Source organism: Gambusia affinis, linkage group LG06, assembly GCF_019740435.1.
Source record: "Gambusia affinis linkage group LG06, SWU_Gaff_1.0, whole genome shotgun sequence".
Lineage (NCBI taxonomy): Eukaryota > Metazoa > Chordata > Actinopteri > Cyprinodontiformes > Poeciliidae > Gambusia > Gambusia affinis.
The window spans coordinates 10,689,088-10,712,836 of NC_057873.1; the positions used below are offsets into that span (position 1 = coordinate 10,689,088).

The window sequence follows — 23,749 nt, forward strand, 5'->3', positions numbered from 1 at the left end:
TTTTATTTTCATACTTTAAGCATCCAATATGGTTTGTATAATTTTAGTTTATTTCGAAACTTGTAAACACTTCCCTGTGCTGCTGCTGCTAATACTCCCATCGTCCTGTGAGTTGACACCCTGTTTACATCGCTTCTTCATACCAAAAGTGTAGTTCCTAGAAATCAGGGTTCACATGTTTCGACTGGAAGAAAGGAGGGGGTGAAGACTTTGGGACAGGAAGGAAGGGCGACATCTAGTGGCTACTTAATAAACAGGACATTCAATACCGGAACACCTTGCAAAAATATCAACACCCTTGATGTATTTTTACAACCAAGAACTGCAGCGTATTTTAGAGGGATTATGTTGGAGAACACCAACTACCACATACTTGCAAAGTGGAAACAATTGTGGCTTTTAATGTTACCTTCTTTCTATTTAGAATCTAAAAAAAAGCCAGTCATTTGAAGGACCACCATTTTTTGCAACCACAACCACGACTGGAGTTTTCTTTTTTGTGTGTGTGTTTTTATTAGCTTTACACATAATGAAAGTGAGGGAAACAAATGGATGCCACATTTTCAGAATTTTATTTCTAAAGCAAATTAAAGTTTACTTTCATACCATAATTTTGTACCAATAGATTGATCTGTCACATAAAATCCCAGTCAGTTTTCTGAAAGTTGTAGAATGAACATGACAAAATCAGAAACAGTTCATTTGGTGTTAATGCTTTTGTGGGCAGTATAAGACAAGCTTATAGTCTGAATTGTGTTTATTTGTACATAGTTTGTTATGCGTTGTAAAACAAACTAAAATCTCTTTAATTATAAGATTTTACCTTTTAGGATATCATGAAAAATAAACTAATCTTTTTTGATTAAATACCTGCAAGACAGGTATTTATGCAAGACCGCATAAATTTGCACCAAACATTTGCAAATTGGGAACCACTTAAATGCCCAATTTGCACTTTAGTGTGGTGCCCAATTATATAAGATTTATTGCCATTATGCACTGTTATAACAGTTTGTCTAGAAACAAAAAAGATTCTGGATAAAGTCAGTGTATCAATGTTTCTGGAAGAGATGGAAGGATTTTTGTTGTTGCCTTTCTCGTCATGACATGATTTGGCGCCCCCTTGTGCTGAGTACGTGCCCTTCCAGCCTATAAGACGGGGGTCTGCAGCCTTTACAAACCAAGAAGTAGATTTTGCTCCAGTACAGTTAAATAAGTCATTAGGAGCAGCGAAATGTTATGACCCTTTTGTGAAAAGACAACTTTTTACTTCTACAACTTTAACTTTTTCAAAATGTTATATGTTTATTACAAGAAATTTGTGGTCTTTTTAAATGGCTTAAATTTATTTCTGTATGAGGGGTTTTAAAACACACAAAAACATAAAATCTTAAAGAGAGAACTGGTACATTTTCTTCTAAAACAACTTAATAATGAGAAAAAAATATTACTGCAAATTCAAAGCAAGATTTATATGGAAAATACTAAAAAAAACCTGGTAAAACCTGCATTTGTTATATCTAGATTTTTATATCTAGATTTTAAGTGCAGAATAAATACATTCTTTGGAAAGTCCAAAGAACCATATAATTAGATTTTGAACTGCATTGGTGTCTCAGTCTTAGAAACTGAACTATCGTCATTAAACAGTTTCACTAAGCTCCAAATTTTTAAACGCTCAAATGGCTAAGTACGTAAAAATCCCCAAACACTCGCAAGGTAGTATTGTTTTTTAAAATTTATTTATTCAAATTATAAGTATTATTTAGTGTGTTGGCATAGTTATACATAGGTTGTACAGTAAAATGAGCCTGAAAGCAGGAGTGTATCTGTAAATCAACAAAAATTGGACTTAGTTTGAATAAAGCTTGTACAAAGGAGCAAACCACAGACAGTCAGAGAGGGATTTCTATCAGCTTGACTAAAAGAAGGCACATGAACACAAAGTTTCCATTAAACATCATTAAAAGCTTTTTTCCCCTCTCTCATCAAACCTCTCTCTACTTGAACAGCTCAGTTATAACAGACATCACAAACTGTACATCTACAAATCTCTCCCCACAGAGAAACAAACAGGACATTCATTACAGATACAATTTAGCATATTAATCATACAACACTGAATCACAAGAAATCAACCAGATCTTTGGCTATTAAGTGCAGCGGCACAGTCTAATATCGTAGAACCATGATGCAGATCAAGAGTTCTTTCATGGAGTGAATTTTGGATAAAATGTGAAATATATATATATATATATATATATATATATATATATATATATATATATATATGTGTATATACTCTGAGATGTGTTTGAGAGGTTTTTCACCACCAGTCTTTGGTCTAAAAGAGGTCAGAGCTGGAGTTAGGCAGCGTTGGTTGTTGCAGAACTGGTCCTCTGGGTGCCTGGGATTAAAAACTAGACAAATCCAAAACTCCAAGCTATGAATTTTTAGTGTTAAAGGCATCAGTATTTCTTCTCATTTCTTTTCTCTCTGGAGCAGCTGGGCTTGAACAGACTGCTGTGTCATAAAAGCTGTTCTAGTTAATATTTGTGCAAGTGACTAGCCTGATGCTAACAGAGACATTTATGCTAGGGTAGAGAAGCTACCTCTAGTATGTATCGTCTTTATGACAGAGTGGCTTTATCAAATCTTCACCCAAAATGTGAAACTAATCCCTTAAAAATAAAACATTTTTACAACATATTTATATCTTTCTCTTGTCATACTGGTGTTTTTGGTGTTTGTTTGTGAGAAGTTTAGCTAAAAAGTTAAGAGTCCCTAAAGTTACAAAATATAGTCTGGAGACAGAAATGAGCCTGTCTCTGGAAATATAGATACACAAGAAGAAAATTTGTCAAAATTAATCATCGCTGTTGTTTGTACACGTTGTTCAGACTCCAGCCAGATGATCCCATTAGACCAGTTCAGGCATTGGGAATAAGGAGAACAGCGAGACTGAAGCTGCAATTTAACTTTTAGTCAAAAAATAACTGAGAAAAAAAACCTCTTCTTTGTTGAGTGCAAGAGTTTTTAGAGTTGTTAAAACAACTGATGAACTGTCCTGAAGAAATTAACCAATGAAAATAAAAACCAGGCTGCAAGGTAAAACATGGCTGTGCTTTATCGTGTTTTTTTTTTCTACCGTTCTCTTATCCACATTTCACTTACTTTGGTCATCTTCATGCAGCCTTTTCAGCAAACTACAGCAGCTGTTTCTGTGTTCTAGGCCTACTGATGAATTTCTTTTCCTCACCACTTTGCCCTTCCTCATCTGCTCTCCATGCTTCCAGCCTTGATCTGTGCACCTTCATAACAATAAGTCATCTTGCCCAGAAAAGCAGAAATTAAGCAAATTAGAATTAGAAAGCAAATAATAAAAACAGCAACAGGTTACTCTGATCTTCTCCGGAAACTGTTCTCCTTGGTATCTGAGTCTAGTCTGTCGCTCACTGTGTTCTCGCTCCTGAATAAAGCACAATAAGCAGGCAAGGTGCAAGAAAAACGCACCAGAAATATTTGTTATTCCTTGGCCTTATACATATACATATATAGATATATAATATATGTATATATAAAATCAGAATATTCAAACAGCAAAAGTATTAATCTCAAAAATATTATATATAAACATAAATATATCCATTAGTTTAGCTAGATTTTTATCTGTTTTTTGGTTTAAAATTTTAATTGTATGCACAAGCCCGCAAATGTAGAGACAGGTGGCGTCTGATTGGCTAAGGCAGAGTGAGGTCTGCGTTCACGTGATTGGAGGATGAGGAGCTTAGGGGGTTCCTGCTACATCCGGTCAGGGTGGCCATCATCTGGAGTTCAGTCTCGGAGCCGTCTGGGTAACAAAAACAAAGTCAAAGCTCAGCAGGATGTGAATAAAGATTCTGTAGCAACTAAGAGTCAGATGCAGCTGGGAAAAATTCAGAGTACTTTTCTTTAAGTACTCTGAGTTAAACTGAAAAGAAAAATCCTCTCTCACCACAGACAAGTGTCCGTTCTTTGCCTTTTCCACGTGTAGTTCTGACCCGGGCGTGAAGTCTATAATCCCTTCTTTCCCATTACCTGCTGTAAACTTTATACTGCAGGAGCAAAACCAGATGATAAATGGAGTTACAACAGGAAACAGAGAGGGCAAATTTGCAATTTATTTTCTCTGCTGCTAGACAGGAAACATTCACAAACACACGATGTGGTCACAAGTGAAACTCCAAGAAAATAAATGTGATCAAACTTGCGACATATTCATAGATCATCTTTGGTATTAAGAGAAACTTATTTTGGATGTGGGAAAATTTGAGAAAAACTGGAAGAATTTAAATCCTCCTACAACCACTAGAGGGAGTTATTTTAATTTCTCAGAGGAAAACATTCAGAGGGCTTGCTGTAGGAGCTCACAAACAATTCACAAGAAGTGAACCATTGTAACATTTTGCAACGACATATTTTTGTGCATCATCAATCTGAGGAACTCCAAGACTGACGTAGGCTATTTTTTTGATTTTCTTATGGAAATGAAACTATCAATTCATAGCTGATCAATGCTCGTTGTGAACACACATTTAAAGCTAGTTCTGCCGTGTCTGTTCTGACTCTCACCTGCCCTGGTTGATGTTGATGCTGTTGATTTTGTCGCCACAGATGGCGATCTTAGTCAGGGTCTCGATCACATGGTCGCTCTGCAAAACCACGTCCCCCTGGGTGTAAACAGGCACACACACATTTAGCATTTTCACACAAAATAAATGAGAAACATTCTTAGGAAGCTTTTGTGACTCGTCTTTGGTCTCACCTTTTGTTTGTTGTCCTCACTGGGCACATGCAGAACAAACAAACCATCACTAAGAGAGCTGACTGAGATGCCTGAGACACAACAATATGACAATAAATTAGATCCTGGTTCAGTTTGACAATTTTCCATATAATCCTCAGATTTATTTCTCTTTAGAGGCATTTCTCACCTTTCAGGGCTCCGTAATCGATGCGCTGTTTGAGTTTGCCCTCCTCGATGATGATGGCACTGTTGGAAGTGAGGAGCAGCTGCCGAGACCGAGACTTGTAGCCCTTCCTGTCATACTTGGTGACCGGCACTGCGTACTGAGATTACAGCAGAGACACCTCAGCAAAAAGCAGAACAAATCAGCAGTGTGAAAAAAAAAAAGGCTACACTAACCTTCATCTTCTCACTGCCCAGAGCTTGTATTGCTTTGGGGTTGATATCCTCTCCATCTGAGCAGCAACAGAAAAAGCGGAATTAGATTAAATACTGGATAAAAACCGGCATCGTCTGAATGTTGAAGTCTTACTGAGTCTTGTGCCGACAAACAGCTTGGGAACACTCTGTGGGTAGTTGTCCTTCTTGTCCTTGAAGATCTCGCTTGCAATCATTTTCTGCTCCATCTAATTATATATAAACCAGAGACGAATAATGAAGCAAATTAAAAGAGCAGCAAATACAAAGTATAGATTCTAAAGCGAAGGTTTTGACTGGTGACATTTCTCACCTGGTGTTTCCACTCAGAGCTGATCTTCTTGCAGTAACTCCACACCATGTTCTGCATGCACATCTTGCGCAGAAGCTCTGATGCCTTAAGACACAGGCAAGGTTTTCACAACTTTGTATATAAGTGCCGTGTAAAAAAAAATTTACCTCCCTTAAACGTTCACATTTTGTCACATTACAAACACAGAATCAACTGTATTTTATTAAGAATTTATGTGATAGACGAATACAAAGTAGTGCACACTATAACTTGGCTGGTTCTTGGAATAATGTTTTCTTACAATGTTCTTTTTAGTTGGCCATGTTTTGGTAGGTTAGTAGCTATAACATCCCAAAAGTGAAAAAGTTCAAAGGGTATGAAGATTTGTGCAAGGCACTGTATCTGATTTATCAGAGACAGTAAGTTTTCCATTACTAAGTTTATTGCTTAGTGCTTTCTCTTTATTTAAGATGCAAAGAAATTATTAAGTCAAGCGTGTTATCTATACTAAATTAAGAATATCTGTAGTGAAACAAATCCAGATTCCCACCTCAGTCAGAGCAGCCGGAGGTGTGGGCCAGCTTTTGTCGAGGACGTTCTTGGGAAGGTTCCTGTGCAGATTCATGAGGAAGGAATAACGCACGTAGTCCAGGAAATACTCGTTCTCTGGACAGCGTTCTTTGTGTCGGTAGATGAAGCCTTTGATAAACCTGAAGAAAATGAGGACATCATGCTATAATCAGTTCAAGTACTGTAACAAGATGGCTTTAAAATAAGTATTTTATCTTCTTTACACCTTTTTTATATCCTGACATACTGCTGTATAGCCTCATACCTGCGTATAGTGTTAGCTGCCTGTCGCCGGTGCTGGGCCTTCCTCCTCGCCAGGACGCCCCGCCACCAAGCCTGGATCGCAATGGCTGGTTGGGACAGAAAAATAAATTCACTGGACCGATGACATTTAACTGTTGTTTAATGTGAAATTCTAGATGCACATAAGACATATAAAAATGGTGGCTTCCTGACCTGAGGTCCTGAGTTTTTGGTATTTGGTCTTCTGGCAGTAGCCTTTCCATCCCGCCTGTAGCTTGGTCGCTGTAAGGCAGGAAAGAGATTTAAAGGGATAAATTAAAACTGAAAAAGTTGATCAATCTCAACAGAATATCCTGACTCTTACCAAGGCCATGTTTTCTGGTCTCCAGTGCATCCTCAGTGGCAAACAAAGTCTTTGGGAAGCGGATGAAGATTTTGGATCTGTTGCATTTAGAAATTAAATGTTACTTTCTACCCTTCACGAACAACCAGATCACTTTGTAACAACACACACACAAAGTTCAGGCGCTTACAGTAACCTCTTTCACAGATTTCTGTGCAGCTCACCTTCCCAGTTTGTACTCCTCAGGCTTGTATCCCATGTGTTTGACAAGTGTGGACACACCATCAGACAGCTTTCCATTCCAGTTAGGCCATGTCTCTGGGCACAGGGACTTATACCTAAAAGCAAAACACACAAGAACCAGCATGGTTGTTCAGATATGAAGCTTAAAGGTTGAAGAGGACACAGTGATGGTAAAGGTTTGCTTTTTAAAAAATCTCTTTGGCTGCAGGTTCTTTAAAGTTGGCCTGTTATGCTTTCTTGAACAGGTTATGGTAATGCAAAATGTTTATTACATTTTTTGCACAAAATTATTCTTGGATATTGAGATTTTAGTTTGATCAGTTCTGCCTATTTTGATCTCCTTTCAGAATGAGTTGGTTTAGGGCCTCTTGTTACTTTAAATCCAAATAAGCTGCAGTTGGCCACATCCCACCTCCCCACCCCCCAACTCAACGTTTACACATTTATCTGCAAACAGATGCACAATTGAACCACCATGCCTCTTTGAAAAGCAGAAATAGAGCCTCCTGCACAACTAACGAGAATGCAGCAAGTAGTTTCTTGATGGTAAGTCAATAAGGAAACACTCATCTTTTCCAGCAGCCATTGTACAGTGCATACAGTGGTAAAACCAGCTGATTAAAAGAACTAGAGCTCCGCTTAGGTTGTTAGGTAACAGGATGGGTTCAGCTGGGGTTGCTAGGTAACAGTACAGTACATAGGTTTTTTGAAAGGGCTTATTTTTCAGATACCAAAGAAAAAAAAACCTTACTGCCAAAAACAGTTAAATGTTTTTTCTTCTTTTTTTTTCTTTTGAAACACTTGGGATTTTTTTTAGAAGAAGTTGAGATCCAAATACAAGTATAAAAACATGCAAATGTGATTTTTTTACATAACATGCTTCCTTTAAATTATTCTTTCAGGCACAAGTCTGACAGAATCGCTGAGAAGGAAACTAGTCATCAAGAGATAGATGCTAATAGATTGAGCATCCATGACTTTATCTGAGGGGGAAAGTGAGAGCTGCATGCAGAAATGTTTTGCTGGTGTGTCTTCATAAAAAAAATTAAAAAAAGAGTGGCTGATCACCTCTGTAGGAAGATCTCATAGCGCCGCCTGTAAGCGAATCCAGCCCTCCTCACCCTCAGGTTCTCCATCAGTCCCAGATACTTGACCTGGTGACGGATCAGCACCTCGTCAAACCGACCTGCAACAGAGGAGAGAGAGAGAGGCAGAAATGAATCAGCCAGCTGGACAACATGAAGCAGGGAGAGGAGTACGTAAATGGTAAGCAGCAGCAGTAGGAGTAACAGAGGACAGAGGGACAGTGTGGAAACAACAAAGGGCCGAGTGTGGAGAAGAACAAAGGCAGCCACACAGAACTTCATACTGTCTCTCCTGATGCAGCAGAAATCGGACTGTTTGGGTTGGTACTAGTAAGATCTGCATCATCGCGAGGACCAGATCTGTTTCAGTGGCGTTTACAAAAACGTCTTAAAACTCTGACACGTTGTAAAGAATGATTTCAGCACCACTGATGTCATTTGACTTCACTAATCCGAATATTAAATAAAAAATTCAGTTTCTACAATTTCGGAATAACATAGCTGTATGAAAAAAGATTAATTGCATTGATGCACTAAAAGTTCTTTGATGACCGGCCAAAAGTAGATCTTTTTGTGTGATCTGTGAAAGCATAATATCTACGCAATACATCATGCCATATTTTCACAAGAAAACAAGCAGCCACAAGCCGCTATGATGGATTACCTTGTACTTTTACATGATAAATGTTTTTCTGCTGAGATCATGGACTGTGCTGCTGCAGCAGTTTTTGTTTACCACGTCAAGGGTCTGAAACCTGTGGCTGTTTTGACCTTTCACAGTGTCTCTTAGACACATGGATAAAAGTAATGAAGGATATGTTAATATTGCTAAATATAGTTATAATTCAGAATGTAAGAAAGTGAGAGAGAGGAAAACTTTCAATGAAATTGCCAGGGCATGTAGGCAAAATGAAGAGCAGAAAACTATTGTTTTAGAACATGCTGAATTTGGAAATGTTGGCAGTCTTCTGGAAATTTTACTAAAGCTCAGCATCTTCATTCGCTACAAATTACACACAAAGGCTTGTATTTTAGTAACTAGCCAATTTTTTTTGTGAATGTTAAATTTAAAAATATAATATCTAATCACTTTATAATTGTTTTAAAAGAGTAAAAAACAATTTTACAGTTTCTGACCTGTCGCACATTATCATATTGTCACCCCCGCAGCTACTGTAACCAATTAATTGCTATTTATATAATTTCATAAAAAGAAAATCAGAATTGGAGAGTCAGAAAACTGGTCACAAATTTCTGATCCATGAGTCTCTGAATAAACGTCTAACTAGATGTTAAGACAATAATGCAAAGCTTTATTTTTTTTTATTTCAACATCCAAAAGTTCCACTTTTACTTACAGTGCCACATCTTTAGTTTAAAACCAACTAAAGAGCAAAAAGTCAACACAAATGCAGTAATTCACTACATCATACATCAGTAAATAATAAAAAGAAGAAAGGATTAACACCCTACTTGCTTGTTTGGAGTCATTGGGCTTGATGCAGCGGACATACGACGGCTCCTTGGACATGAGGATCTCCATGAGTTTCGCCAGACTGGCTTTGAACTGGGTGGCTGCCTGAAGGGGCAGACACAGAAAAATAAAAAAAGATTCAAAACTGTTAGGAAGGGGTAGACGGGAAAGCGACTGGCAAAAGAGAAGAGCTGGAAATGACAAAGAGGCGAGCAGCAGGTTAGACGAGCTATGTGCTGAGGAGGACGATGTTAGCACAGCGATGGTCGATGCGACTGGACACTGGGTTCACTGTGGAGGACTGGGATGCTAACTTACCAGCTTGTGACAGTGTCCTGCATCATTATGTGTCTGTGTGTGTGTGTGTGTGTGTGCGTGTGTGTGCGTGTGTGTGCGTGTGCGTGCTGGGCATTCCTCAGTGCGAAGGCAGCTGAGGAGAATCCCCGTCAAACAGCCCACTTAGCATCGGAGAGGGAAACACACGGCTGTTTATTGTGCTGTGGGAAACTATGCTGAGAAGCATTCAACCAAAACCAAATCATTCAATGAAAACCAGCAGAGGAACCTCATGAGAGCACAAACACAGATGCAGGGTGGAGAGTAGTTCACCGTGTCAGGACGTTTCTTGTCACTCAGCTCGTCCCGGTCAAAACACTGCGTCAGAATCTTGTTCTCAGACATGCACATAACCTGCAGATACAAACACATCGACTCACCTCAAGCTGTAAAAACAAACAGGAAAATGCATTGTTCTTTATTCAGACAGTATCTAACCTCTTTTAAATTCCTGAAGAGAAGATCGTTGTTTTTGTCCAAAAATCCTGGAGAAAAAAAGAAAGTTTCATTCATCTAATCACAAAACAACTCGTACCAGCTTCTCTCCCTACTTCCTACACTACAGTAAGAGGTCACATATGTTGATGGATAAAAACTGAACTCATCCTCTAAAGTTTCTAATAATTACAGGGTGTTTTGCTGCAGGAGAAACTGGTATACTTTCTAAAATAAATAGCATCATGACGAAATACAATTTTGCAACAATATTGAAGCAACAACTTAAAAGATCAAAAAAGTTCACACTCAAATGGGTCTTTCAAGTGGACAATGACCCTAAACATACAGTAAAGTGTTTACAAAGAGGCAAAGATTTACAGAGACCATCACAAAGTCATAATCTCAGGTAGAAAAATAAACATCAGTTCTGTCCGCAGGAATGAGCCAAGATCCCAGCAATGTTTTACCCAACTCGTATAGCTCAGAGGCAGCGCTACCAGATAATAAAAAATTGTATGTTTCAATGTAACTATTTAAACAGAAAAAAGCAATAAATGATTGACTGTATAATTATCTGATGTATTATTCTGGAATTTGGCAGAAGGAAATAATTTCAGTCATCTGTAATTTATCTTTCATAATTTGGGTTAATATGAATTTCTATTACTAGGGCAGTACTATGCGTTTTCCAGGCATGTTACATAATCTTGTAATGCTTATGTTACCATATTTGTATGACAACTGCATCATTTGATATAACTTCATCTAAGTTTTATCAAACATAATTTAGAAGAAGAAAAATAATAATAATTTCGACACCCTGAAATTGGCCTTTGTCTCTTTAAGAAACTCCCCCTATAAGTTTTGATGAAAATGTAAATACAGTATGTTTATCAAAGAAGGAATCTGTTTATTTTGATAAAACAATCCATTCAGAAAGCACACACACCGTTAACGTTATAGTTGACCTCCCCAGCGTAGTGCAGCAGCCTGAATTCCTCTCGGCCCATCACCTTCCTGGTCTTTCCGTCCGCCAGCTTGTGACTGAAGGGACACACACACACACACAGAGTGAGGATAATCAGCCACATTAATGACACTTCTTAAGTCACCTTGAAGTGACCTAGCAGCTCATGTTTACTAATCTGAGACCAAACTTGGGTTGAATGAGTGTCAGACTGACGTGACGAAGTGCGGGTGTCCCCCCAATGTGTCCTCCAGCTTCTCCAAGAAGGTGAAGTCGCTGGCATCTCCAGGTCTCAGACACTCCTCATCCTGTGATGAGAGGACGGGGTTAAGATCTCAGAGGAGAAAAACTAAATTTACATTTGTGTTTACTGGATGTTCAGCTCTCTTATTATTGTTAATAATAATATATTTGTGTACACTGCATTATCAGGCTGAAACACTAATTTATACCTGACAGACACAAAGCAGAAAACTTTCTGACATTCTGAATGTTGAGAGAGTGAGGAGCTTATGAAACATGAAACTTCTAATTAATAATGTATGGTGAAAGCTAAATAATTTATAATAATAATAATAATATTTTTGTTTTACATTTAGATCTTTAATGTGTAAGAAGAGTTCAGCTTATCTGAGTATTTTGGGGATTTCTTTTCAATTGAAATACATTTCTTAGAGTTATGTAAATCAATTTAAAGGAAAAAAATAAAAAATACATTTTGTATTCATAAAACATCTTAATCAAAATTATGATTAAATGAGTCACAGCTATAATAAAAACATAAAACTACAACTTTCTACCTGCTAAATGGAGTTTGAAAGAGTGAACTTCAAGTCTTAAATTTGACAATGTGCCAAAAAAGAAATCTCAACTGTGCTTAACATGAAATGACTAAATAATCCAAAACGATCAGATATCATTTTGGCCTGTGCTCTATTACATGTTTATTTATTGAAGAGATTTTATGTTGGCAAATAATGACAGAAAACTAAGTTCTTGTTGTTGCTAGAGCCAATTTCCACCATGTAAAACATACTGTGGAGCATCATATAGTCCTCAGAGGTCAGGAGAAGAGTATGAGGCCTTTTTCATTTGTTGAGATAAAAGCTTCAAACTTGCAGTGTTTGAAGCAGTGAAAAGGCGAAGTTTAAATTATGTGTTTGGTGCAGCGCCTCACCAGGATGGAGATGATGCCTTTGAACTTCTCCTCCACCAGGTCACAGATGATCTTGTTGTTGAAATACTGGACCGGCTCCCACTGCAAACACACAAATCATTATGTGAGAGCAGCAAAAATTAACTGATTGTTGGAAAGGTCACAGGGGACAAAAAGCGGACACTTGTATAAAACTGGAGCTCCTCTAGAGAGGAACAGCTGAAACAGCTGGTAGCAGCTTTTCATAGTTCACAGTTTTAAGGATCCAGAGAATGCCAGGAATCCTGGCACACAGACACACCCTGCACCTACATATATGTGAACACACACACACACACACACTCAGAAATGTTCCACAGGCATCATTAGCTCATGTTAGCTTCGAGAGTCGCATCTTTTCCACAGACACCAGAGGGAGCAACCCACGTTTGTCATGACGCATCATAATGGGCTCTTTGAGAGGCAAAGCCAAGATTCTCCCACAACTTGTTTGCTCTCGACACATTTACATTAGACTGAAACCAAGAGGTCTTTGTTCTGACCAGGCAAAACAGCACAATACAAAGGCAGAAACAGGGAAAGACAGAAGAGCAGAGAAAGAAAAAGGAGAAACATCACTGGGATCAGCTTTCATTACAGGACTGTTCTGATATGAAATCTCCTCAGGAGGTTTTACCCTGAGAATGAATTACAGTCCAGCATGTGGGGATTCAATTATTCATGATGCAGATTCTTTCTAAAAATATATGCACTCGATACTGATGGATCCTATTAGGGTAACGCTGCAAAATTCAAACCCAGACTGAGAAAATTTAACTGTGATAATAGAAGGGATCAGCTTTCTGGAAATATTACACAGCTCAAGGTAGTGAGTCACATTTTCACATTATTCTGTGGAGTTTGTGTGAACAGTGTGTGTGAGGAGCTACTGACTGTGATGCCTTCAGCTTCGTACTCCTCCTGCTCTGACTTCAAGGTGAGCTCGATGAAGAGCTGCTGCAGCTTCTCGTTGCAGTAGTTGATGCAAAACTGCTCAAAGCTGCAGAACAGAGAAAATCAGGAGGATCAGATGATCTGATTGAGCAAAACGTAAAATAAACGTCAATATGGTCAAACAGTTTTGCAGGTTAATTTTTAAAAACGTTTAAGGACCAGAGACACTCGCTGTACGAGACAGAGAAATCAATTAGGACTAAAAAGGTTTTCCACATTTTGTCACATTATAACCACAAACAATACAAAGAAACTAGGGCTGAAAATAATCATGAATATTGAAATAACGTCAACTATTTTAATAATTAATTAATACAAGAGTATAAAGACTCAGAAAAAGGCCAATTTCTGAAAGAACATCATATTAAGAGCAGTAATTAAGCCCAAATTGTGCAAACTATATATACAGTTTACATTTAAAATAAATCTATTCTTTGTCTGTAAATCTATTCTACCTGAAACTCCTCAAGTGGTGTAGTTTTAGCTTCACCTCGTTCAATTCCTGTTAAAAAAAATCTTAGTACCTTTGTGATATTCAATTACTCCTAATTTATTTTATTATAAATTGCCCCTACACTGTATTGACATTAAGTTACGCAGAAAGGGATGAGCTTTTTACATGTTGATGTAAAAATTTTTTCAGCTGCAGATGCATTCTTTGTAATTAAAAAGAAACTGAATTATTTATTTATTTGTACTTTTAAGCATTTATAACATTGTATGAAAAAAGCTTAAGTGATCAAATGAAAAATCTGCAAAATGAGCCCCATTTTTTATCTTATCAATTAATTGTAAAAATTGAGTGGGGCTAAATATAGAAAAATCCTGAAATAAAACCTGTTAGAAACTGCTCAGGTTCCAACAGGACAAAAGCCTTAAATATACATAGTGGTGGCAGCATTACTCTCTTTCAAATGTAAAATTGTGCACAAATTTGTGTTTGTCTATCACAGCAAACTTCAACAATGTAGATTTAATCTGTGGTTATAAGGTGATGAAAATATTAACACTTTTCCAAGGAATCGAATTTGTTACAGTGGAGTGAAAAAGGGAATCTGATTTTCTCTCTTTCATGTTTTTCACACTTTAGTGTTTAAGAACATCAAGCCAACTAAAACATTAATCAAAGGAAAAAAAAGAAAACAGGAAAAAATATTTTACACCACTGTACATTTCAGAGAAAGTGTTAATTTAAAACATCATGCTAAAACAAAGAAGACATGGAACTGTCTTTACCTGTTGTGCTGGAAAACCTCAAAGCCGTAGATGTCCAACAGACCGATAACAGATGAGTTCTTATGAGATTCATTCTGTTGGAGAGAAAAAAAAAATCATATTTGGTACCAAAACCCCTGAGAACATCCATGTAACTAATATTGTATTATTATCAATGAGACTCATGCATCCCGAGCTGGTTATTTATGTGTATATGAGTAACTTTTTGGAAAAAATAAACATTTTAGGAATATTTTTACTATGTTGCACTTCCTAGTTTTAATTTAGCAATTTTATCATGAAGTATTGCTACTCTTCATTGAGTAAAACTTTTGGCATACTCTATCCAAAAGTAGAGTAACTTCACTGAAAGAAGATTGTTTTAAAAAAGATTCACCAAACACACCTGCAGTTGCAGGCTAAAAGTTTCATATGTTTTATACTTTGCGTGATTTTATTTTGTAATAAGTACATGAATTATTTTCATTCCCAAGATTTTTTCATAACCTGAAATATTGGTCCACCTCATGATGTAACTTTTAAATATTAAATGACTTATGTTTAGATCAGTACTTGAGAAACCATTTTACAAAATACTTTTTTACCCTCTTACTTGAGTAATTTCTAGGTCAGGTACAAGTTTAAGTAGTGCTGCTTTTCTTATCTATAGTTCTGGGGTTCTCACCGACCTCTGGATTTAAGTAGTCTGACTATAAATGATAATCAAAAAGCAGTTCTTTATCTATAGATTATATTTAAGTTGTGGCCACAAGGTGGCGCCATCTAGCTACAGAATAAAGATGATCCTTGCAGCAGGGTTTGGTCAGTGAGTTTATACCTTGTATGTCAGCGAGGTGTTGATTTTGTTGACCAGCCAGGTGAAGGTGCGTCCGTACACCGCCTTGGACAGAGCATCCCGAGCCGACGACGCCTGCTCCATGTTCAGAGGGCTCACGAGCTGCATACACACACACACACACAGTGTGACAGTAACTCAGAGCTGAGCTGGGACACTTACACATGTAACAATATTATTATTTCTAACCACAGCAGACATTACACAGACAGGAAAGCTTTGTATACAAGTACTTATCACACAGTGACGGTGTGTATCCAAACCTACCTCCTCTCCCTTGGCAATTATCTTCTTATGTGTGAGTGCCTCTGTCAGCACCGTACCATTCACCCCCAACAACTGGAAAAGCACAGCAGCATTAGCACACACACACATATACCAGTAGTAAAACCAGTGACAAATCCACCTCTTCCAGTAAACAGACAGGCGTCACACCAGTCTGCAGCCAGAAAGGTTTCTCTGCTGCCTGCTTATTATGTCTGTGTTTGGTGGGGCCAGCAAAAACAGAGGTGAAAATAAACTGAGGGACAGAGATGATCTGTTTTTTGTCTGTAGATTCACATTTGGAGTCGAGAGAAAAAGAGGAAATAATTTGTTAGCACCGGTAGAGGCGCAAACAATGAAACATAATAGATAAAATGAGTATGTGGCAAAAAAAATACAAAAAGTTATCATGTATTTTTAGCACATAGTCCCATTTTGTAGCAAAATCAAGTACCTATGAAACCTTCAGTTGTTATAAGAATGCTATACATATGAAGCATAACTTAAAATACATTTGACTCCTATAAATTGTCATCAGACTCTTTAAGAAGCTGCTACTATTCCGACACTCCACCTTCAGCACGTCATCACAACATATGTGTGTGTGTGTGTGTGTGTGTGGGTGCGCGGGTGTGCGTGTGCATCCATTATGCCATTTATGACCGATCATAGGAGCATTTTTGTATGATCAGCTCAGCAGATGCGAAAAAGGTACCAGATGTTTGGCTAATTGCTGCTGCCGCTAGTCGGGAGGAGCTGAAGGGGAGGAAGCCTATAAGAGGTGCTAAAATTGTTAATATCGGCCTCAGTTAACTTATGAGACCAATATCACTATTTCAAAAAAATAAAAAACCTGAGAGATCAGTAAACTGCTATAAACATCAAGACAAAATATAAATTTTATTTAATTTTTCTGCTGTTGAGTTTTCAAGTATATATGCTGATATTTCTCTTAAACTAAGGAGCATAGAAGAGTTTTGTACGGACCTAAATGACTAAATAAATGTGCAATCGTTTAGTAAAATAGTGCAGTATAGAAAATTTTGGTGGTCGACCAGAAATTTTATTCAACTAAATGAACTAACTGATTTTGAAATTGTAAATTTAAAAAAAACCTCAAGTTATATACAGCTCTGGAGAAAATTAAGAGCCCACTGCATTTGGTGGCGGTTATTCCACCAAATATTGATGTCTGATCTGAGCTGTATGTATTAATAATTTAAGATATTCTGGATATTTATTGAAACCTCTGACACTGGATTTCATTCTGAAAAACAGCCTGCATCATTGGACCTAAAATGAAACTTTGGTATCAGAAACAGGTTGACCCATCTCTAAAAGAGCAGTGACAATCCTGTCAGTGTGTTTGATAATAAATCTAAGCTGTGGTTTCTATAACTTCGCCGTCTCTGAAACCTTTACTGTCTGAGTCATAATCTGAATGCCATCTTATTGTGCCTACTTTCTTTGAATTCCCACATAAGAATTTTTTATAAACTTATTAAAATCTTATTGTTTGATCTGGAGTGTTCATGAACCGGCTCGGCGTAGTCTTACCCTGGCAAGGTACTTGATCTGCGTATCTGACGTAATGTGGGCGTAGCCTTCTTCCTCACTGTATTGCACATTCCCGAGGTGAAGCACACTGGCGATTATGTTCAGCAGCTCCTGCACAGAATAAAAAAAAAACACATTAAGGATGACGCAGTGAAAAAGATGAGCTGCAGAAGGACACAAAGAGAACAAAGGTGAGAGGATAAGAGACGGCGGCGCGGTAAAATCTAAGCCATCTTTACAAGCGGCTCAACTGATAAGCCCCGCTTTGATTAAAAACTGGACAAAGATCGGAGCATCCCGGGAATGTAGCAACCCGCACGCACTCACACCTGCTGCCGTCTCTGAGCAGTGGGAGCTCCAAAAGAGCTTTGGGAGCAAGTCCAGACTCACAAACGTCTAGGAAGACTCCCAAGCCGAGCGAAAGTGACCTATGAGTACTTAACAACAGCTACACACTGCTCTGTCATCCATACAGAGGCAGAAAGGGTCTCAGAAACACTGAGAGCTCCACCTAAGTTAATATAATGGTTAAAAGTTATATGGGTTAATATTGTTTTCTGTATTGCTTACAATATATTTATTCAAAACATTCTTATGGACTCAAAATGGCAAAACCTCTACTAAACCATAAAATGAGATTCTACAATCTCAGGTGACCAAATATAAAAACTGTGGACTGAAAAATGCGACATATACAAGTTGAATTTAATTAATTCATTTTAAGAAAATGTTTCTAATTTCTGCATTCGGGTGATTTAAAGTATTTTGAATTCTATGAGATTTGGAAAAGTCCAAATAAAAGTGTCATTAACCACCTGATAAACTCTCTATATCTTAGTTAGGCATGTATCTTTATCATTCTGTGCAACTTTTTGACATTTCTGTTAATTTGCCTAAAACCATGTTATCATGTCATGGTTGAATCGTGCCTAATCTGTTAAGTTCTCTGATTTGTTTAAAACGGATCGGCTTTTCATCACACAGTACGACATACAACCCTGGTGGCGAGTCAGGAGTTAGGATAGTGAACCTTTATCAGTAGCCTTTCTCTGCATGTGTGATTTATTTGCAAAGTGGACTCAGAGTTGGATGGGTCTCCTCCACTCAGATTAATGTCTGCATGCTGTAGGATGGACTCTAATGTAAGACTGACTGCAGTCTTACATGAGTAAGACTGCCATGAGCCTCAGGAGAGGCTCATGGCAGAACACAGCGCAGCGGCAGAACTGCTTTCATTTCACCATAAAACTTTCCATTAACAGAAAGAAGTTGCTAGATTTATAAGTCGTCGCTTTTTTAATAGAAAGTTGCTATAGGGTCTGAGAAGTTGCTAAACATTGTGACACACTGGATAAGTAATGATACAACACAACAAAATTTGGTGATTGAAAATAAAAAATAACTAGATCATCAGCATAAACAGCAACTTTAGGTTCGAACCTGTTAAGTTTCTGTTGCTCTGATATCAATTAAGCAGCAGTTAAAGAAAAAGACGATTCAGACTTCTTCACAGAAACACCCACTCTACCCACAGTCAAAACACAAATAAATGAGGAAGAGGCGAAATAAAGGGTAACTGTAACGTCTTTCAGTTCCTGGGTTTCTTGTTTTGAGACAAGATATGATTTGGTCCTTAACACAAATTAACGCAAGGCAAATACAACCTCAAAAACTACGATGCATAACGTAAAATGCACAAATACACAATCCCTACGCATTTCAGTTGAGCTTCTGATATCATGTCATAAATTGTGGCTGACTTGAGGTTGCATATCCTTAAATTTAATACCCGTTAAGAACCAGATTGTAGTTTGTGTTCTGATGCATAAAACCAAAGGCTAAAAAGTCTCTGACCTTATTCTCACCATAATTACATTGTTTGTTTCTTACCTCCACTTCATCGTCATTGAAGCCAATGACAGTCAGGGCTTTTCTCACCGCCTTCCAGTCGCTGCGGTCGTTGATGGAGCTCACTTTGGGACAGTTGCCCTGTGGGACGCATCGGACAAGTTAAGCCCAAATTTGGAAACCAAATGAAGCAGAGATGATACTTTTTCAACCATGAAACAAACATGTAAGGCAGAAATTCACAGAGCAGGTGACGCGCAAACAGCTGTTTACAGCTAAACACCTTTGTGTATGCAATATAAACACCTACTTAGACAAACACAGGTGGAAGGTGCTTTGGTTTGGAAGGTGATGGAGAGAGTTTGTGTGAAAAGGACTGTTCAGCAAGTCCCTTAAGAAAGATTTGTCCTCTGAGGAAAGCTCTTACACTGCTCTGAGCATCGCTCGCTCTGAGCCTATTAACTTGGCCGTCCACTGGGACACAGGCAGGCGTTCAGGACCGACCACAAGCTTCAGGCAGGTTGGACCAAATGGAGCCACTGAAGGACATTTTGCTGTAGTAGCTAAAGCTGTTTCACAAGAATGGCACAACCTTCAAATAGTGTCATTACCCCTTTAACTTTTTTGTCAGGTTATAAACACAAACTTACATGTTTTTTATTGGGGTTTAATGTGACAAAGTAACGCATAATTGTAAAATAGCATTTGCTAGTCTGTATGACCCAGTACTAATTAGAACCATTTTCGTCTGCAAGTTGAGTTAAGTTTATTTTTACAACTTGTTTCAGCAACAAGAGCTTTACACCATAAAAACATGAAACTTTAGCCAATTCTGAAATAAATAATAAACATTGCATTTTCTCAAATCATCAAGAATAATTAATACATTGATCGACAGTCTACTAATTATGAATCACAGACAACTTTAAACAGCTGGGGTTTTAGCCTTGATTTAAAGGAATTTTGTGTTTTGGCTGTTTTACAGTTTTCTAGAAGTTTTTTCTAGATTGGCGGAGCATAAAAACAGAATGCCGCTTCTCCATGTTTGGTTCTGGTTCTGGGGACACAGAGCAGACCAGAACCAGAAGACCTGAGAGGTCTGGAAGGTTGTTACAACAACAAGCCTTTCAGTGATTTATAATCTAACAAAAGTATTTTAAAATCTATTTTCTATGAATTTGTAAAGACTTTAGTGTTTTGGAAAACACTCAACCCACATATTGTGCTACTAAGCTAAGAATTTTCAATTAGACTTTGTTTGGACTTTGACTAGGCTCTCCTAACCGGGTTTTCTGTTCTACTAGTACAGTACAAACCAAAAGTTTGGACACACCTTCTAATTGAGTTCAATTAGAAGGTGTGTCCAAACTTTTGGTCTGTACTGTATGTAACCTCAGTTTTAAGTCTTTTGAAGCCTCCAGCTGGTTTTGTTTTATTTGTTTTTGCCTCCATCCATCTTTCCATTAACTCCCTGATGAAGAAAACCATCAAGCTGCCACCATATTGTTTCAAAGTGGAAACAGTGAGTGGAGGAACATCAATGTTTTTGTCCCACCCGCACCTTAACCAGGTACTGATACTGCTGGGTGTTCCTCTCCAGGCCAAGCCGTCGCAGCAGGTCTTCTTCGCCTCCTTCGATCATCTGATAGAAAATGTGGAAGTTTCTCTCCCCATGGTTCTGGTGGACCACCCGGGACTTCTCCAGTAGGTAGTTGATGATGTGGCCGCCAACCGGAGCCCCCTGTCGACGGGACAGAGGCCAGGGACGGCGGTGGGAAGAAGACGAGGAGAAGGAGGATTGGGTAAGGCTGGGGTACTGAGGTGTAATAAAACATGCAGGTTCCAGAGGGATTTTGTCGTCCATTAAATATATAGTGCACTCATAAAAAAGGGGAGGTGTGAATTAGATGTATTCTAACGTCTTCATCCTTAATCCTCAACAATTTCTTTATAAATTTCATTGGATTTTGGAGACTTTTGTCTGCTTGTTACTCACCTTAAAGTCAAACTGAATGTCCATGTACTTGCCAAAGCGGCTGGAGTTGTCGTTACGCAACGTCTTTGCATTCCCAAAGGCCTGGAAGGGAGAAAGACACAGCAGATAAGGAAAAGAGAAAGAGGAGAGGCGTGATAAGTGACGAATTATGGAATAAAGATAACAAGATATGCAGATGAAGGAAGGTGATAAAGATAGGAGAAGAATAAAGAGTAAAGAAAAAAGGTGAGAGCAAAAAAGGAACAAAGGAAATTGACAGAGAAACCTACTAGTAAAGATGATTTATTTCAGTGCTTTGTTCTATAACAAAGCACTGAAATCAAATACAGATACCTCCAGCACTGGGTTGGACTGCAGCAAACGATCTTTGACGGTCTGCACTTGTTCGCTGGCTGGACAGGTGACGGCGTAGTACTGCAGGATCTTTTTGGACGCTTCCGTCTTCCCAGCGCCGCTCTCCCCTGAGATCAGGATGCACTGGTCCTTCCGCTCTGTCCTCATGGAGCGGTACGCATTGTCTGACACCGCATAGCTGCAGGAGGGCAGAAAGGCAAGAGTAGCAGAAGATTTGATGTCTGAAGGGAAGAAGAAGATGTATTTGGGTGCTTAGTTTGCTTTAATAAAATTCTAGCTCATTTGTCTAGAAAGTTTGATTGTTTTGAAGATGTGTGAATGTGCAATTGAGCTCTGATGCAGACCAAAGAAGTAAACTCAGGTCCACCTAAAAACCTAAGTCTCAGTTTGGTAGACGTGAACTCTGGTGCAGATTGACAATTTGGATTATAGCGCAGGGCATTCTGGGTAAATACAACAAAAACAAACAAGAGAGTCTAATGCTAGCGGGAGAAATGGTGAATGTCTGTTACCAAAGACAAAAAATTTATTTGACAGTGGCTAAAATCTGATGCTACTCCACTTTTGTTTGCATTTTGTGAAGAACAAAGTTGCGCTCAGTGTCTTCATCAGATATTTTTATGTCATTTCCTTCAGTGATTTCTGGTGCAGTGCCACTGCAGATGAGGAGGTGAACAAGTTTTCAAAAGGTTTGGATCCTTTAACACAATGCTGTGTGAATGCAAACCGCACCAGCTGAAAATGTAACAAATGCTGCAATTTTGGTCCCCAATTGAACTGAGTCTACCCGGCTATTGAGTGTGAAATACCTTTAGTTTATCCTAAGACAGTGACAAGGCAAATATAAGCTTGTTTTATAATGGCTGTTCTTCACACTTCCCTTCTTTTTCAGAGATGAAATCAAGCAATTGGAAATTCAGAAAACTCTAAGAGCAATACATCCCTTTACTGGATGACAATGTGTTAAAGAAAATATTGACTTTGGAAAATTCATGCTTGGAATGTGTCATATGCTAACCCGTCACCATCTGAGTATAAGCATGAATCATAAAGACCAGAGCAAAACCCAGCTTGTTCCAGTTACACCATCGCTCATCAGCTCCGGATCGCTATCTTCCTGGTTTTGTTATTTCAGCCTGTTTTGACACATTTCTGACAGTGGACTAATCGGTGAAAGATAAAAAGCAGCAGCTTGAACGTTGTTGCACTTGCACTTGGTGCCGTTCGTGTTTGACACCAGAGTCTGAGCGGGGGTCAAGTTCGGGTCAGAGGAATTCCCTCTGCAGGGAGGAAACCTCTCGCCTGGTACCAATGCTTGCTTACTTTTCTCTCCAGCTCCCCCCATCCTCCACCCTTCTAACATCTGCTCTTCGCTGAAGCACATCTCTCTTTCCACTCAGATGGAGAGAAAACATTTAGCCACACGCTCGAGTGGAGACAACTAGAAAGCACAGGCTTGTGAAATGTTTCAGTGCAGCCGCTCTAGACTCTTTGTAATGTGCTGGATTGTTTCACTGCAGATCTTTGAATTTTTGAAGGATTTAAAGGGAATTCCCTGACACTTCCTGTGCCAGCATTTCAAACGCTCAGGACGCAGCCATGACGAATAGAGAAAAGGACACTCAGACTTGTGAACATGACGTAACTGACCAACTATGAGAAAAGCGGACAAAGCAAACATTTCAACACATCTTACCGCTGTGACAGTATTTAGCACAGACATGTCATTCTAGAAAGAAAGCAAGGAACACATCATTGGTCTCTGCTGGATTTGATGGATTAAATAGTCTGACTTTACACATTAGTAACCATGTGACAGAGCAGGAAAAAAGTAGGATTAATGAAAATCTGTCAACTTATTCACTGTAAGCCTCCTTCACAACCTGAGGAACCTGCTGAATGCTCTGTGCTGCAGGTTATTTTCTTTTATTAATCAATTATTCTGATGACTAATTAGATTAAAAAAAGATTGTCACATTCTGTAGATTTTCCAGGTAAGTCTTTCTCAAACATTAGAAATACATGAAAAGATAAAAATTCCCTTTTCAAATAAGAAAATAAATCATGTGAAAAACCTTAACATTAATACAGTGTTGGGCTGATATACTGAACATTATTTTGAATTAATTGATGGAATATTTGGACAGTAAAACGTGATTTATAGGAGATTTTCTTTTTACAGAATTTGAACCAGGTGAAGAGTAGAATATATTCACAGACAAATATGGATTTATCTTAAATATATTTTTGTTTAGTTTTGACTCAATTAATCCTCCGAGTATGTTCTTTCAGCAAATGGCCTTTATTGAGTCTGTA

At 38.3% G+C, this 23,749-nt stretch overlaps 1 protein-coding gene across 4 annotated transcripts in view; it reads right to left on the reverse strand.

The window, feature by feature from the left end:
* Positions 1–3,073: 3,073 nt before the first annotated feature.
* LOC122832220 (unconventional myosin-Ic-like) overlaps positions 3,074–23,749 on the reverse strand; it is a 55,351-nt gene continuing 34,675 nt past the window's right edge. For all 4 annotated transcript variants that reach the window (XM_044118771.1, XM_044118773.1, XM_044118772.1 and 1 more), the window contains 29 exons: positions 21,413–21,611; positions 21,080–21,160; positions 20,645–20,824; positions 19,126–19,224; positions 17,236–17,346; positions 15,682–15,753; positions 15,397–15,516; positions 14,580–14,653; positions 13,284–13,389; positions 12,372–12,452; positions 11,411–11,502; positions 11,177–11,271; positions 10,228–10,274; positions 10,063–10,143; positions 9,453–9,558; positions 7,963–8,080; positions 6,876–6,989; positions 6,673–6,749; positions 6,522–6,590; positions 6,331–6,415; positions 6,046–6,205; positions 5,517–5,600; positions 5,319–5,412; positions 5,186–5,241; positions 4,974–5,109; positions 4,805–4,875; positions 4,612–4,709; positions 3,995–4,094; positions 3,074–3,850 (listed from right to left, as the gene is read on the reverse strand). In XM_044118771.1, coding sequence (XP_043974706.1) covers positions 3,824–3,850; positions 3,995–4,094; positions 4,612–4,709; positions 4,805–4,875; positions 4,974–5,109; positions 5,186–5,241; positions 5,319–5,412; positions 5,517–5,600; positions 6,046–6,205; positions 6,331–6,415; positions 6,522–6,590; positions 6,673–6,749; positions 6,876–6,989; positions 7,963–8,080; positions 9,453–9,558; positions 10,063–10,143; positions 10,228–10,274; positions 11,177–11,271; positions 11,411–11,502; positions 12,372–12,452; positions 13,284–13,389; positions 14,580–14,653; positions 15,397–15,516; positions 15,682–15,753; positions 17,236–17,346; positions 19,126–19,224; positions 20,645–20,824; positions 21,080–21,160; positions 21,413–21,611 — 2,833 coding nt within the window. In that variant the 3' untranslated portion in view covers positions 3,074–3,823. The remainder of the gene's footprint in view (positions 3,851–3,994; positions 4,095–4,611; positions 4,710–4,804; positions 4,876–4,973; positions 5,110–5,185; positions 5,242–5,318; positions 5,413–5,516; positions 5,601–6,045; positions 6,206–6,330; positions 6,416–6,521; positions 6,591–6,672; positions 6,750–6,875; positions 6,990–7,962; positions 8,081–9,452; positions 9,559–10,062; positions 10,144–10,227; positions 10,275–11,176; positions 11,272–11,410; positions 11,503–12,371; positions 12,453–13,283; positions 13,390–14,579; positions 14,654–15,396; positions 15,517–15,681; positions 15,754–17,235; positions 17,347–19,125; positions 19,225–20,644; positions 20,825–21,079; positions 21,161–21,412; positions 21,612–23,749) is intronic.